General features: G+C 39.0%; 1 protein-coding gene across 2 annotated transcripts in view; it reads right to left on the bottom strand.

The window, feature by feature from the left end:
- Window positions 1-3,298: 3,298 nt before the first annotated feature.
- DPP4 (dipeptidyl peptidase 4) overlaps window positions 3,299-14,506 on the bottom strand; it is an 82,498-nt gene continuing 71,290 nt past the window's right edge. For both annotated transcript variants that reach the window (XM_002749392.6, XM_017973435.4), the window contains exons 24-26: window positions 6,315-6,387; window positions 5,980-6,053; window positions 3,299-4,426 (exon numbers count right to left, since the gene is read on the bottom strand). In XM_002749392.6, the coding sequence (XP_002749438.1) occupies window positions 4,325-4,426; window positions 5,980-6,053; window positions 6,315-6,387 (249 nt within the window). In that variant the 3' untranslated portion in view covers window positions 3,299-4,324. The remainder of the gene's footprint in view (window positions 4,427-5,979; window positions 6,054-6,314; window positions 6,388-14,506) is intronic.

The raw sequence follows: 14,506 nt of genomic DNA, 5'->3' as shown, positions 1-14,506 counted from the left end.
TTCTGTAAGGTAGGTATTTTCATATTTTTTACAAATTAAGACACTAGAGTTGAAAAGACTATTGTTCTTTAAATGTTTCCCATTAGTGACATGTGGTATTGAGACTTTAACCCAGGTCCATCTGACCTCAGCTGCAGTGCACTGTGTCTCCAGCAGGAGGTGAGAAGTGACTGCCTTCCTCCTTATCAGGTTATTAATTCTGGCTCATGTAACCAGAATCAGGTTATGATGATTAATATTTCTTTTAATCTGTTACATTTTCTTTTCCACAAACCTTTTTGTTACTAACATTGGAAACCAGACTTAAGCAGTGAAATACCTTTTTTGCTCATATGTCACGAATATCAGCACTTTGGATAGAAGAAGTTTAAAAAATAAATAAGGGTTTTGATGTTGGATGGTCACTTCACACCATACTCTCACATGCTTTTTAAATAATTTGAAGAGTTGGTTCAGATGAAAGGCTATATAGAATAAGAACTTTTATCGAGTTTGTTGACGGGCTTCAAACCTGCAAGCACCAAAAAAAAGCTATTATCTCAATTAAGTAAGGAAATTATCTACTAATTCAAATTCTTGGGTTTAAATGTTAATATTGTCACAGAAAGAAGACCGTACAGAAAGATGATACATTTCTACAGAGGGTAACATTGGCCCATTCATACCATGCTCTGAGCTTTCCTCATGGGATGGTGATGTTATAATTTATTTATTTATTTATTTTGAGATGGAGTCTCACTCTGTTGCCCAGACTGGAGTGCAATGATGCCATCTCAGCTGACCGCTAACCTCTGCTTTTGGGTTCAAGCGATTTTCCTGTCTCAGCCTCCTGAGTAGCTGGGATTACAGGCATCACCACACCTGGCTACTTCTTTGTATTTTAGTAAAAACAGGGTTTCACTGTGTTGCCGAGGCTGGTCTCCAACTCCCGACTTCGTAATCCACCCACCTCGGCCTCCCAGAGTGCTAAGATTACAGGCTTGAGCCATTGTGCCTGGCGTTGATGTTATACTTTATAACCCCCACTTGTCTATTCTTCTCAACCACTTGTATCCCTCAGACATCCTGAATACACACTCTAGGTCACTCAGGATGTACACAAAAGGGTTCTTTGACACTGATGAAATAACTGCCACAGAGTTGGCCAACAAAATCCTCTTACTTTATGGAAAAAAAATCCATGTTTGTGTTTTGGTATGTTTTCTATTTAGAGTTCATTGAATCATAAATATTGCACAAATCTAGTAGTCTTATACATCAGTATTCTCACATCAGCTTCAAGCAAAAGTAGTAAATGCCAAGAAGTGGAACTAGTAGTCTCAGTGACTACCTGTGAATAAGAAAAGAAACAGAAAATACCCAGAATGACATGAAGCTCAATGAGTTCATTAACTTTTATAGTAGTGGCTCTGAGTTATCAAGGATGCATTGCGTTACATTCTGGGCCTGATATTTAAGAAAGTATGAAGGCATGTAATCATATTTAGCAAAATTTCCAACAAAGCATGTTAAAAAATAAGAATTTTTTAATAGTGATTTTCTAAAAATCTTGATAAAAACTTAAAAAGCAAACCCTGTATCCATGGAAGAAATATAAGCCATTTCTCCTTTCTTTTTGTGTATGGGCCCCTGGGCACTGGTGTACTCTAACAGGTTGTTTGTGAAAGGAGTCTTAGCCATTCCTGTGTCTGCAGAGGCTGCAGCTATGACTGACAAGACAGCTCTGCACATCTTAGTGGTATGACTGGTTCCTGTATGTTTTAAACTTACTCTCAGATTGAGTTTATATCTAATTTATTTGTACATTTTCTTCTTTTTCCATAAGCTAATTTAAAACTCTCATTGGAAAGTAAAATTTGTCCTATGAGGGTCAAATGAAAACTACTTTAAATTGACTTACATCATTACCTTTTGCAGCCTTCAATGCCTGAAAAATACATGCTGGGATTACCTGTGGCTCCAGAGAAAATACTGCATATGCTTAGAAACTAAAGGAATATTCATCATATCATTTTGATATTGTACAAATATTAAATAGTATCTGACTTAGATATTACTATAACATCTGACTTGTATAATCTCCAATGTTATACAATATCTGACATTGTACAATGTCTGATTTCAATTAAGATAAAAGGAGAATTTCTATTTCATTTGCTTTTATGACTATTAATGCTGTCCAGGATGTGAACTTATATTACTATTGCTTCTTGAAATATAATTCTTCAAGGTTGGTCCATCTACTCACAATGACTGAACTATACTATAGTTGAAGATGAATTTCACAATCCTCTGCCTATGCCTATGCATGACTCACCAGTATCATGTTGAATTGATAAACTTCTTTCCATTTCTTCCATTTTTAGGTTTTTGTGCTATAGCTCACCCTGTCTAGGAAAAACTTTGTCTAGCAAATGGTCTGAAGCTAAGTTTAAACTCATAAAGTCAAATTTTTAAAAATGAGACTGTTTTGCAAATAACTGAAGAATAATGATGGTTTCTGTTATCTATATATTTCTTTGCTAGGTCAAATCCAGCATTTAAAATGTATGCTTTTGGCTGGGTGCAGTGGCTCACCCCTGTAATCCCAGCACTTGGGGAGGCTGAGGCAGGCAGATCACCTGAGGTCAGGAGTTCAAGACCAGCCCGGCCAACATGGTGAAACCCCATCTCTACTAAAACTACAAAAATTAGCCAGGCATGGTGGCAGGCACCTGTAATCCCAGCTACTCAGGAGGCTGAGACAGGAGAATCACTTGAACCCAGGAGATGGAGGTTGCAATGAGTCATGAATATGCCACTGCACTCCAGCCTGGAGGACAGAGCAAGACTCTGTCTCAAAAAAAGAAAAAAAAAAAAAAAAAATTATGCTTTCGTTTTTATAGTAATGTCAACCACAAATAATTAGTCAAACACTTAAGTGATTGACTTGACTACTAGTGAGCCATCAGAACTGCCAGAATGATATTTCTGATCTTATTTGTTCTTATATAAGCCTCATCATAGTTCCCTGGAATAAAATTATAAATTGCATATGATGTGAATAACATATTATTTTCAGTTGATTTCTCAAAAGCTCTATGTATTTATGATAAGAGAAATTGCATTTTAGACAAAAACCTATGAACTGTTTAGCTTAACACATTTTTATATATCTAATTTTTTACCAAAGCTGAACTTTTTCCATGTTTACAAGGTAGTCTGGGATTACTAACAAAATAAACCAAAGTCTTTCGAGATAAATGTCTCCATATGCCAGTGTGGTTTCACTGTATTGATTCAAGACACAACTCATTACTTCTGAAAAAAATGAAGGCCCATTTATTAAATGACCAGAAGAGATTCCATAGTAGGTAGAATGGGAACAATAATACATAACATTCTATTTTGTGTTTCATTTTAAAAAACGAGTCCAAGAAAGTTAAAATATTCTTTTAATTAAGACACTCAAAGAAATGAGATCAGAAAAATTGATGCAAGGACTCCCTTCAAGTTAAGATTTGCAATACAAATATTTTCATCTTTTAACAGGGCAAGCTGATGTGTTCACATCTCAGTTTCAAGCTGCCTCTTTCACTAGGAACATCAGTATTTTTTTTTAAAGAGCACATTTACAATGCTTTCCCATCACCCTTGCTGTGTTTTTGTAGCACCTATAGCCATAACTGGCACCTGGGGGCCTGCATTGCTGGCAGTTTCCCTTACATTTCTTTGGAGTCTTTTCAACTGCTGTGGTTTTACTTAGAAGTCAGTGCTTTGCATATTTGATTTCCTGAGACTGAATAGTCTTTCTCAGAAAACTGTGCCAGTCTGGCTGTGAACAGCTCTTCTCCGAGGGGAGCTGACAGTAGCCTGCTCATGTTGGTATGCTTGGACTTGGGTTCCCAGCCATGCCCCGCTATCTCCTCTCCCTAATCCCTCTTATCCTATTCTACCCTAGTGACATCACTGCCCACATCTTACCATCCCTTTAAAGAAGAGAACATTTGAACTAGTCCCGCTAGAAAAAGATTAAAATCCTCCTCAGGGAACGTAGGCAAAGCTTCCATAAAAACAATTCACATTTGTTGTTTCAGCAGCTGATGTGGAAATGATTTTAAACAATAAAACCCAACTGGATAATTCAAACTTCTGTAAGGAAATAATCTGTTGTGAAGACAGAAGTCCCTACTTAAGATTATAGGTATGAAATTTGGGAACAAAGGTAACCTTGAGCTTCTTGATTTGAGTATGTATTTTTAAGATCATCATCCCGACAGTGCAGTTTTGAGATAACGAAAACAATGACTTTAACAGGCTTTAAATGGAATGGTGTTTTGAAGTGCTAAGGCAAAGAGAAACACTGTTTGATAAAGTGGCTCATGTGAGTATATATATGCTGGTGTGCTGTGCTGCTTGCGATTCCATGGTCTTCATCAGTATACCACTAAAGAGAGAAAGAAAAAAGTTAGAATTGCAAGTTCGTTGTCTTTAAAAAACAATAATAAATAAACTCAAGTGTGCTCTCAGGAGCATACATTGTATAAAACAGAGTGTTCTGACTGCTGAAGCAGTTTGTAAACTGAAACGGGATCAAAGAGGGTATCTAATTTTCTCCCAGAGCTTTTCCAGGGCGTGTTGTTCTGTCCTGCAGAAGTCTCTGATCCTCTTTTCCAGGTGCTGAGAGAACTCACTGTGAATTTGGCTTTATTGCATACTGCTTTAAAGATATGACAATTTTAATTAAAACACCCAATCCATTTCCAAATTTGACTCAAAGGGCACTTAGAAGCACACCATGCATAGGAAGGAATGCTTATCCCATTAAGCCCACTTGTTTTAATTAAAGTGTTATCAAGTGTTAAATTTCTCTATACTCTAGTAAGATAAACTGTATTACAATAAATGATTTTAAAAGCAATATTGCCTAATATATATCACTAAGAAACCAGAAAAAATCTATTTCAATATTACATATATATGTTTAACAGAAGTGAATTCAAAAGTCAGATGTATTATTTGCAAACACTTAGTCTTTAAACTGGTATTTTAAAAATCTGTATAGCTGACATTGATTAAAAGGCATTTATGACCTGGGGCAAAATTTTATCGATTCATACCTTATGAAATAATTGGGAAGTCATTGCTGGGCAAACATAAATTATGGACACATAAGTTAATTTTTTAAAAAAGCTTAATTAAAGTAGTATATGTCTTTCCTTTGAATAGTAGAAAAATAAACTTCAGCCTCTTATAAAACACTGACCCAAAACATATACAAGTTTTTCTCAGTATCAAATAATTGTCCCACCCCTATGCATTGGGCACCATTTGAACTGAGCACAGAGCAAATCATGTGTATTAGAGGACACATAAATACATATAAATACATACATAAGAATATGTATTTTTCCTTAATCTGAAAATCTCTAATGCAGAAAATGAATTTGACATAATACCCAGAAATATCCTCTGCACAGACAAAAACATCTCTAGCCATTTCTGACTTTATAAAACAATTGTTTATCACCTGTGGTTGTTCAACAAAAGATCACCTTGCAATTGCAAAAACTGAAGCATGTTGATTATTAAGATACTACTCTTGTTAGAATGGCTAGTAATACATACCAGACAGAAATGGATTTTCATATTTGAGCTGAGCTATTATCATGCTGATTTCACTTTAGAATTACACTGCAACACATTTACTGATAAGTGATTACTTTTGAATCAAAATAGGGAGAGACTGATCACATCAAGCAGTGTCTTGATACTCCGAGGACAAGCAATATTGCGCTTCTTAATCGCAAACTCACTAATGTTATTGAACATTACTCTGTGTATGGCTCAAGGATATTACTCTTCTGACTTCACTTTGGAACAAAAAATTTAATGTTTTTATTCTGTTCTGTCTCGGGCACTGCTAAGAGAGTTAGCCCAGAAAGAGGAAACTAGACCCCACCAGCAACTTCCCTCCCCTTGCACAAAGTTTTTCTATACCATTGCCTGGAAATCCACTCCAGCATCCACCAGGGCTTTGGAGATCTGAGCTGACTGCTGAAAGTGAACGTTATCTGCAGGGAGAGAAAGGAAACAAAGTAGCTAATAGCCGCCCATTTTGTGGTACCAAAGGGTGGGAAAGGCACAAGAAGAAAGGGACTGTTTGAAGTTCTAGGACTCAGCATCCCATTTAGCCCAAGACAAGTGACTTGTGGAAAGCAACACTGTTTTATTGAAGTAAATGTAACAGTCTTGCCCCTCATGCTTTTGTTTTGTCAGTAGTGAAATTGCAAACCTGTCTGTGATACTAAAAAGTCTAATTAACTGAAACTCACCATCTGCTGTTCCATGAATAAGGAGGTACTCAACTTGTTTAAAATTTTCAGCTCTGCTCATGACTGTTGAATTCTGGAATTGGGAAAAAGAATGTCATTATTCAAAAAAGGATCTGCCATAAACTGATTTTTCACTTCAGTTTACAAAATAAAATGTTTTCAGCTGGGGCCCCCTTTGATACAAAATATAGCAAACCGATATTCAAGCAAATGCTGTCTCCATGCATGGCAGAATGCACAGCATGCCCTGTGCCTGGGAGACAGGACTGGAAAGGGAGGATGCCACATCTTCCCTGCACATGCAGGCAGAGGGCACCTGCCACCCAGCCTGCATGCAAAACCCCTTGAGTCCCAGAGCCCAGATTGGCTGTGTCCTATGCATTAGCACAGGGCAGAGTCTCATATTAGCAATGTATGTTCCATGGGCTTCTGCTGTAGTTCAGCCAAAAAGTGTATTGCCATGGCAACCATGTGTCACATGGTGCCATACATGCTACATTTCAAAGAGCCTGTACATAGCATTTGCAACTAAACATACTCTGCAATATGTCATGTGAACTTTGGTCCACATTGCTAAGCTCTGAATGAAAAGCAAATATTACCTCTTTGGGAACAGATGTTAAAAACCTAGGCAAATGTAACATATGGGAGGGGAAGGGGGTAAAAAAGATCAAAAATGGCCTTAGAAAATCAGTGAGTTGTTGTTGTCTGCCTCATTCCATATATTGGAAGTGATGCTATTAGATCAAGTCATACCCAAATTAGCCAAGGAAGTAGGGTAAAAAAATTGGGAGGTCAGCTTTTTGGGACTGCTATGTGGCTTGAGCCAGGGCTCCTAGAATGAGGGTCAGGGGTCTTGGATGAAACAGTCATTGAAAGCATCTAGAGCTGGTTGTCTGATTTTAATTTGAGGATATTTACTAAAGTTGGGATGAAGGTAAAAATGCCACAAAACACTGTAGTGTTTTGGGGAGAGGGTGACCTAGAGTCCACTATGATAATCCTGTTATGGGTTGGGCAGGGAAGGGGCAGCAGCATCTCCATGGGTTTTAAAGCAGTCAGCTGGTCCTGCAGCACCTTGGTGAATCAAATTCAATTTTATGAAAACCAAGGTTTATATTTCACAGATATCTCTGTAGCTCATACCAGCTTATATTTTTGATGGGAACCTTGGTGGCCTGGCAGGAAGGGGATGGGGCTAAAGTAACAGTGTTTGCTTCAAGTTCCAGTTTCATTATCAGTGAGCTATGCAACTGGAGACATGCTACTCTTTGAGGCTTGATTTCCATAAAATTGTAATAGAGTAGTCCCCCCTTATTGGCAGTTTTGCTTTCTATAGTTTCAGTTACCTGTAGTATAATACAATAAGATATTTTGAGAAACAGAAAGATACTACACTCAATTAACTTTTATTATAGTATATCATTATAATTGTTCTGTTTCATTATTGGCTATTGTTAATCTCATGATGCATAATTTATAAACTTTATTGTAGGTATGTATAGGTGTAGGGGGAAAAAACCATAATGTATAGAGGGCTCAGGACTATCCATAGATTCAGGTATTTACTTGGGGTCTTGGAATGTATTTGCCTTAAATAAGGGTGGGCTACTGTAACTCCTCTTACTCCATCACAATAATAGGAACCAAGAGACATGGCAAAAGCATTTGTGGGGGGTGGGGTTAAATTTCTGATGCTGATGTGAGAATTCTTTTAACAGTGTTTCTGGAAAAAAGACATTTTATCTACAACTTTCAGGACACAGCCACCCAAAGTGTTTCAGTCAACTGAATGTTGCAAGGTCATCCTGACCTAGTAGGTTTAAAATCCCCTTCCTCTCCTGTGGATGCTAGTTCCCACTTGTCCTGACCATATTCTATTTCTCACTCAAATTGAGAATTTTACTCATGAACTCTCGGAATGAAAACCTGAGTGAGACTCCTTAAAAGTTACACTTTTATCTTACTTTATTTTGGAGAAACTTTTTGTCTGATATGATGTCTTAGATAAATGCATCCAAATATAAATCCATCTATCCATCCATCCCAACATCACCATTCATCCATTCATTCATTTTTTATCTAGTCAATCAATATTTACTTATTATATACTCTACTAAATAAGATCCATAAGAAAACAGATTTGTCTATATTGTGCATTACTCTTAACATCTAATAGAATGCTAAATATTTATCAATTAAATGAGTAAATGAAATAAATTATCAACTTCTTTCAGTGTCTACTATATTTGATCCTAGTTTTGCAGAATCAAGTGTTATCAGCTGAGGGTAGGCAGAACAAAATGCGCTCATTCTGAAATGTATTGAGATAAGTTTTGCCCACTTTCAATCCATGAACGATGCCATTAATGATTATAGTTAACATTCAATTGAGCAGTTACTCCTTGCCTATCGCCATGTTAAGCATTACATATAAATAAGGGTTTTTAAAAGCACTGTTATATCAAATCCTTGCAATATTCACATAAAATAGGTCTAGACCAATCCTGCTTTCTAGATGGAGGCATTAAGACTCAGAAGGTGAGTAACCTGCACTGGGTTACAACTATAGTAAGTGTCAGAGATGGACAAAGATCTGACAGCAAATCCCTTTTTACTTCCTACATTACACTGCATCTTTACGGAAATTCCAAGCTGCTTATGATGTGATCTTCTGGCAAAGAAACAGTGTGAAATAAAATGCTAATGAACTGTCCTGGAATTTGAAGTGCACAATAATAGTGGGTATCCTTTGGCATCCTCCTAAGACCCCATGCATTCTCAGACTGCACTAATCAGAAGAGAGATTGCCCTGCACAGCCCTGGGCAATTTGAGAGGCACATTTTGTGACTGTGCAAGTGACATATAGCCTAATGGGACAATAGAACTCTGAGCAATGTTCTGGCCTTCAGAGAGGAAAGGAGCAAAATAAATATCCCTAAGAGACAGTTTTGTGCAGCATTCAAAGCTGGAGACAAGAAAAGCTGAATCTTGAGCACTGACTGTGAACATTAATCACCTGAATTGCAGGCCCAGGTGCCCCCATGTGAGTCCTCTTTGGTGATCCTTTCCACTAGCCATGCTCTCAGCCTGCACTGACTTCCTCCCTCCTCATTTCTCTCCAAATTAAATTTAGCTTTTTGCTTGCGGAAGACAGTCAACTTTAACATTCAGACCTGACCCAAATATACAACTGTGCCACCTCACCTCACCTCCAAAAGCCTCATGGGCCTGCCTTGCTTGGCAGCTTGAATAGCAAAAGCTGCTCCTACAACCTCCCCGAGCCATAAAACTGAGAAATGTCATTGAAACATAGAGTAATAGTTAGGAGACATATAAATACGCAGGACAGTTAGCAAGGAATGTGATAACTACTGGAGTTTGGACCAAAACAGTTTCTGGCTGCCTTTTTTTTTCTTAAATGGAGTGAATACAGGCTGAAAGAAGACAATTTTTATAAACAAGTAAAACCCTGAGCCTAAGATAAATGTTGTGATGTACACACTGTAGCTGTGATGAACTAGACATGGTGAGAAATGCAACATACTGAGAAAAAGACGAAAACTGTGATAAAAGTGTCATGATGCAAATTGTTTTACATTAACAATATTACACTACAAAGAAAGAAAGACAAATACTTTAATGCAGCAAGAGAAAAATAAAACAAAAGCTTCCCCTGCAACTGCAAGATAAGTGTGCCATTTCAAACACACACTTTCCCTGCTCACTGGGAGAAGCCTCCAGAGGGACCTCTCTGTGAGAGGGAGAGAGGCAGCTGAGAGACACACACCCACTTTAAGGCTCTTAGGCTACACAGAACATTCCCCCACACCCCCCCCACCCCCAAAAAAGGCAACTGTGTCACCTTGCCTCTGGAACCATTGATCCTTCCCTACTCAACTGTGCATACTGGCTTCTCAACTAAAACCCTTTACAGTCCACTGTATGGCACACTTTAAGCTGTAAAGGTAACACACAAAGCCAGAAAAAGAAATACGGGAATAAATTTAAGGTATGATTAATGATTAGAAAAAAATTAATTGTGCTATTTTAACCTACCAAAATAGGATAATCCCTCTTTGCCTATCCATGGAAACAGAAATAAAAAAGGAAATGGATGACTAAGTTAGAAGCTGAATAGTCTATCACCAACTACTAAAAAGGAAACTCAGAGTGATAAATGGGCAAGGATGCAATGGTGGTGCAGTTGGCACTCTCCTGAGGCTAGAAACTTCCGGAGAGCCCCGCTGCCAGCAACAGCCTGGCAAGGAGAAGTGGGAAGGATCGGTCCAGTGGCAGTGCCGACTCCACAGCATCTCTGAGGAGCTTTTCCTTTAGTCCCCAAGAAGAACCATCTGTAGCTGCTTGTTGGATCATGCTGGTTCCTCAGTTACCTTCCAACAAATAAATCTTTGTATTTTTGAATTAAAAGAGAGAGCTGATAAGAGGAGGAGAGTACTATGAGAAACAGAAGGTATGACAATTTTTAAACTACCCCTAGTGCCATCTAGCAACCATAAGGACAATTTGCTTCCTGAAGATAATAATGGTGGCAGCTGCCATGTTTTGAAAGCTTCCTTCATGGCAGGTGCAGGCATCTCATTTAATCATTTCAATAACCCTGTGAGGTAGGTCTGATTATCTTATTATCCAGTTGAAGAAACTGAGGTTCAGCAAGGTTAAGTAGCCTCCTCAAGCTCAGATTGCTGGTAAGTGGACGAAACAAATTGAGGACATGTTGGCCTAACCCTAAAAGCCCATGTCCCTTACTGTCATTCTACTGGCACTTGACATCACAACCAAAAAACTCATCCCATTTATAGAATCTTATAGAAAGAACACACATTCATTGGGTCTAACGGACAACCACCCAGCACTTCAGTAAGATACGACCTTGGGTTGAGCAGCTTGCTCTATGCATTCTCCTACTTGTAACCAAAGCTGCATAAATAATATTAAATGATGCCACTTTTGGAAGCACCATTAATATCATAACAGGGGCCACAGAAAATGTTTAAGAAAAGAATGAATTAAATTCATTAAATCAGATGTTTTATTGTTTACATCTATCGAACAACTGTATCCATGCGATGCCAAGGAGAGAGCTCCCATCAACCCCAGACAGGGGGCTCTACCTCAGGCCTCACCAAGCAACACTGGCTTCTTTAAAGATCACACAGCAGTCAACATTTTATCAGCACTCAACAAACAAGTTAAGGTTTGGCTTAAATCTGAAGGTCTCTTTCCCTTTGGCATATTCTGGGATAATAGAACAAATGTCAAATCAGTACAAGATGGCATATTTACAAAATTGCACCCTGTTTTGCATAACCTAACGATGCAGCAGTTCTTAAGGATTGAACATTTCAAATCTGCTAGCAGAAGACTGCCAAATCTATGACTGTTTCATACACTTGCCAAAAGCCTATCAAATTTTGAGCAAAATGCAAAATAAATCTCCTCTACAAGTTAAATCAGTCCCTTCTGTGTGTTCCAGGCTGCCCTCTTCTCTTGGCAACAAGGCTCAGGACTTGGGTCCTATTTCTCTTGCCCTTGATCTGATACTTCTCTCTGTGTGTATTCATAAATTTATTCCCTCCCCAGGCTGATGTCCTGCCTTATTGGCTAGCATTTGTCCTGCTCTTCTCATATCCCTTCTTCTGTTATCCCTCAGTTCATTGGACCTGCTTCACACATCCCCAGAAAACCACTCTTTCTGCTATTCATTTGCCTCCTGTGCTGATCTGCCTCTCCCAATATGTAACCTATTGAGAGCATCATGCTCATCCCCTCTATCTTCCAAAATCTTTCTCTAATGATTCAGGTAAGTGCCCTCTTTTCCTTTTCTAACCCTCAATATCAATATGTTGTGTAACATTTTTGTGCCTCAGTTTCTGTGTCAGTAAAATAGAAACACCGTACTTGTTTAGGAAGATCTGGAGGAGAATTAAACCCGATAATCCATGTAAAGAGCTTAGAATGATGTCTGGCCACAGAAACACTTAATAAATGAATGAAAGCATGAATGAAATAAGTGAAACTAGAGCCCCTCCTGGCTTGGCTAGGGAGTGGAGAAAGGGAAACCCTAACTTCTTGGCCACTCCCCTTCCCCTCCCTACATGCTCCTAAGGTATAGAATTCCTGGGGCTTCATAGTCACAATCTGAAAACCACCGTCTTTTTCAGACATACTGGCTACTTTGTCATATTCAAATTCTTCTTTTATTACTTACTCTCTCTTATTTCTCTCCAAAAATATTGTTTTTTTCTAATTGACAAGGAATAAACTTCTGAATGATTAAAACACCAGGCATCTTGAATGGGTGAATGAAAGTCTACCATATGTTAACATTTTTTACAAGTTTGACTAAAAGACCTGATTGACCACATGAGAGACCATTCCCCACTGTTAGAACCTACTCCACAAGATGTGGCTACAGCTGCTGTCTGCTGATTGACATTGTGAAGTTTGCCTCTTTGGATCTGATGCCTTTGCTCAAACCTGTCACCATTTTGGTCTGCTGTGGACTGAGATACATTGCAGAAAAGATGTTTCCAAAGAGCTATACTACCTTTTAGCCCAGATTTGTCACCCCTCCACTTTGGCTGCCCATTAAGAGCTTCTGGAATTCAGCTCCTTGAAATGTTAGGGAAATGAACATCACGTTTCCTCTTTGAGGTCTGAATATTCTTTAAAAGTGCTTCTCCCTGGCCTCTTGCCAGTAGGTGGATGATAATCTGCAAAAAGAGTCTTACGGAGTCACTGCTTGTGTCACTGCACTGGGTCTAGGCCTTAGTCTCAGGGTCCATATGGCAACTTTGAAAGAATAGAAAAGGGTGCTCCGTCTGGTTTGCCACAGCCATGTAGGTGTGTGCCTCAGAAAATGGAGTGTGTTCTAGCTTTCAGCAGGGCACAGGCTGAAAAACTGCACATGGAATCCCTGCCTGTTCCATTCTAGTATGCAAATGGCTCTTCTAATTCCCTTTCCTCAATGGTGAGTAGGACTTTGATCTCGCAAGATAGGTTTCTCTTGGTGATGTGGATTTCTCTAAATTCTTCCAAATCCAGGTCAACAATCACCTAATAATAAATCCTTTTCTCATTTGAGTTTCATTAAAAACTGCATTTTCTTCCAAAGGATGTAATTCTGGCTACTGTATCAGTGATTCTTTAGCTGAAAACATGGACAAAGATCAGGGCCTTACTTGCTACACACTTGGGGCATTCCTAATACTCAGTGTACTGAAGAGTCACTGATCCAGACTAAATATGAACCACTTTACAAATATTTCCTTCTGACCCACTGAAATGCACAGGGTGGTAAAATCTCTAAGGAATTGTCTCCTTTGTCTTTTAAAAAACAATGTGAGGGACAGAGAGAGGGAAAGAAGGGGAGAGAGAGAGAGAGAGAGAGAGAGAGAGAGAGAGAGAGAGAGAGAGAGAGAGAGAGAGAGAAACAACCTGGGAAAGAGTAGTAAAAGATGGGGTCCAGAGGGGCAGCTGGGGCCTTGGGGGAAAATAGAATCTTTGAATGTATTCCTGCCAGAGACAAAAGCACAGGCTCATTTAAAAAACAAAGGAGGGCAGCTTTATTCTAAAGCCTGCTGTGCACCAAAAATAGGCACTTAGATTCAGTTCTCCACACAGATTCAGTTCTTCACATTTCGCAGGAAGCAACTTACCAGAGTGGAGACAATTCAGTTAGTGCATTTGCCTCACTTGTATCCTGCCCACCTTAACTATCGCCCTCCCAAATAATTCCTCTTAGTAACACATTGGGAACCTTTAGCTCCCTGGTACTGGCAGTTTTAATGTGTCCATTGCCAGCAATGAATTTTGTGCCAAGAAAACCCGACTCCTGGCGTGGAAGGATTAAACAGTCCTCGGGTGCCATCTGTGCAGTGAAGTGAAAGAGTGACTTTGTGCACCCAGTGTGCGTGTGTTGCCATTGGCAGGAGGAAGTGACTTCTATTTACATGACTACCTCATGTAGGGAACACCTAAGGAGGGAGATGGAAATGGCCACAGCAGTGGGGGCTAGAGCTGGAGAAGAGGGCGATCTATGTGGGAACGAGGAGCCTATAGGAAAGACTGGAAAATTATGCAGGTTGAAATGGCAGACTAAAATGAATCATCCTATCTCATTATATAGGGAGGGCTGGTCGAAGAGGAAATACCCCATTGGCTGATG

This window comes from Callithrix jacchus, chromosome 6 (genome assembly GCF_049354715.1).
Source record: "Callithrix jacchus isolate 240 chromosome 6, calJac240_pri, whole genome shotgun sequence".
NCBI classification, from domain to species: Eukaryota; Metazoa; Chordata; class Mammalia; order Primates; family Cebidae; genus Callithrix; species Callithrix jacchus.
The sequence above is the reverse complement of the archived record's forward strand: the minus strand, read 5'-3'. Positions and strand labels throughout refer to the sequence as shown.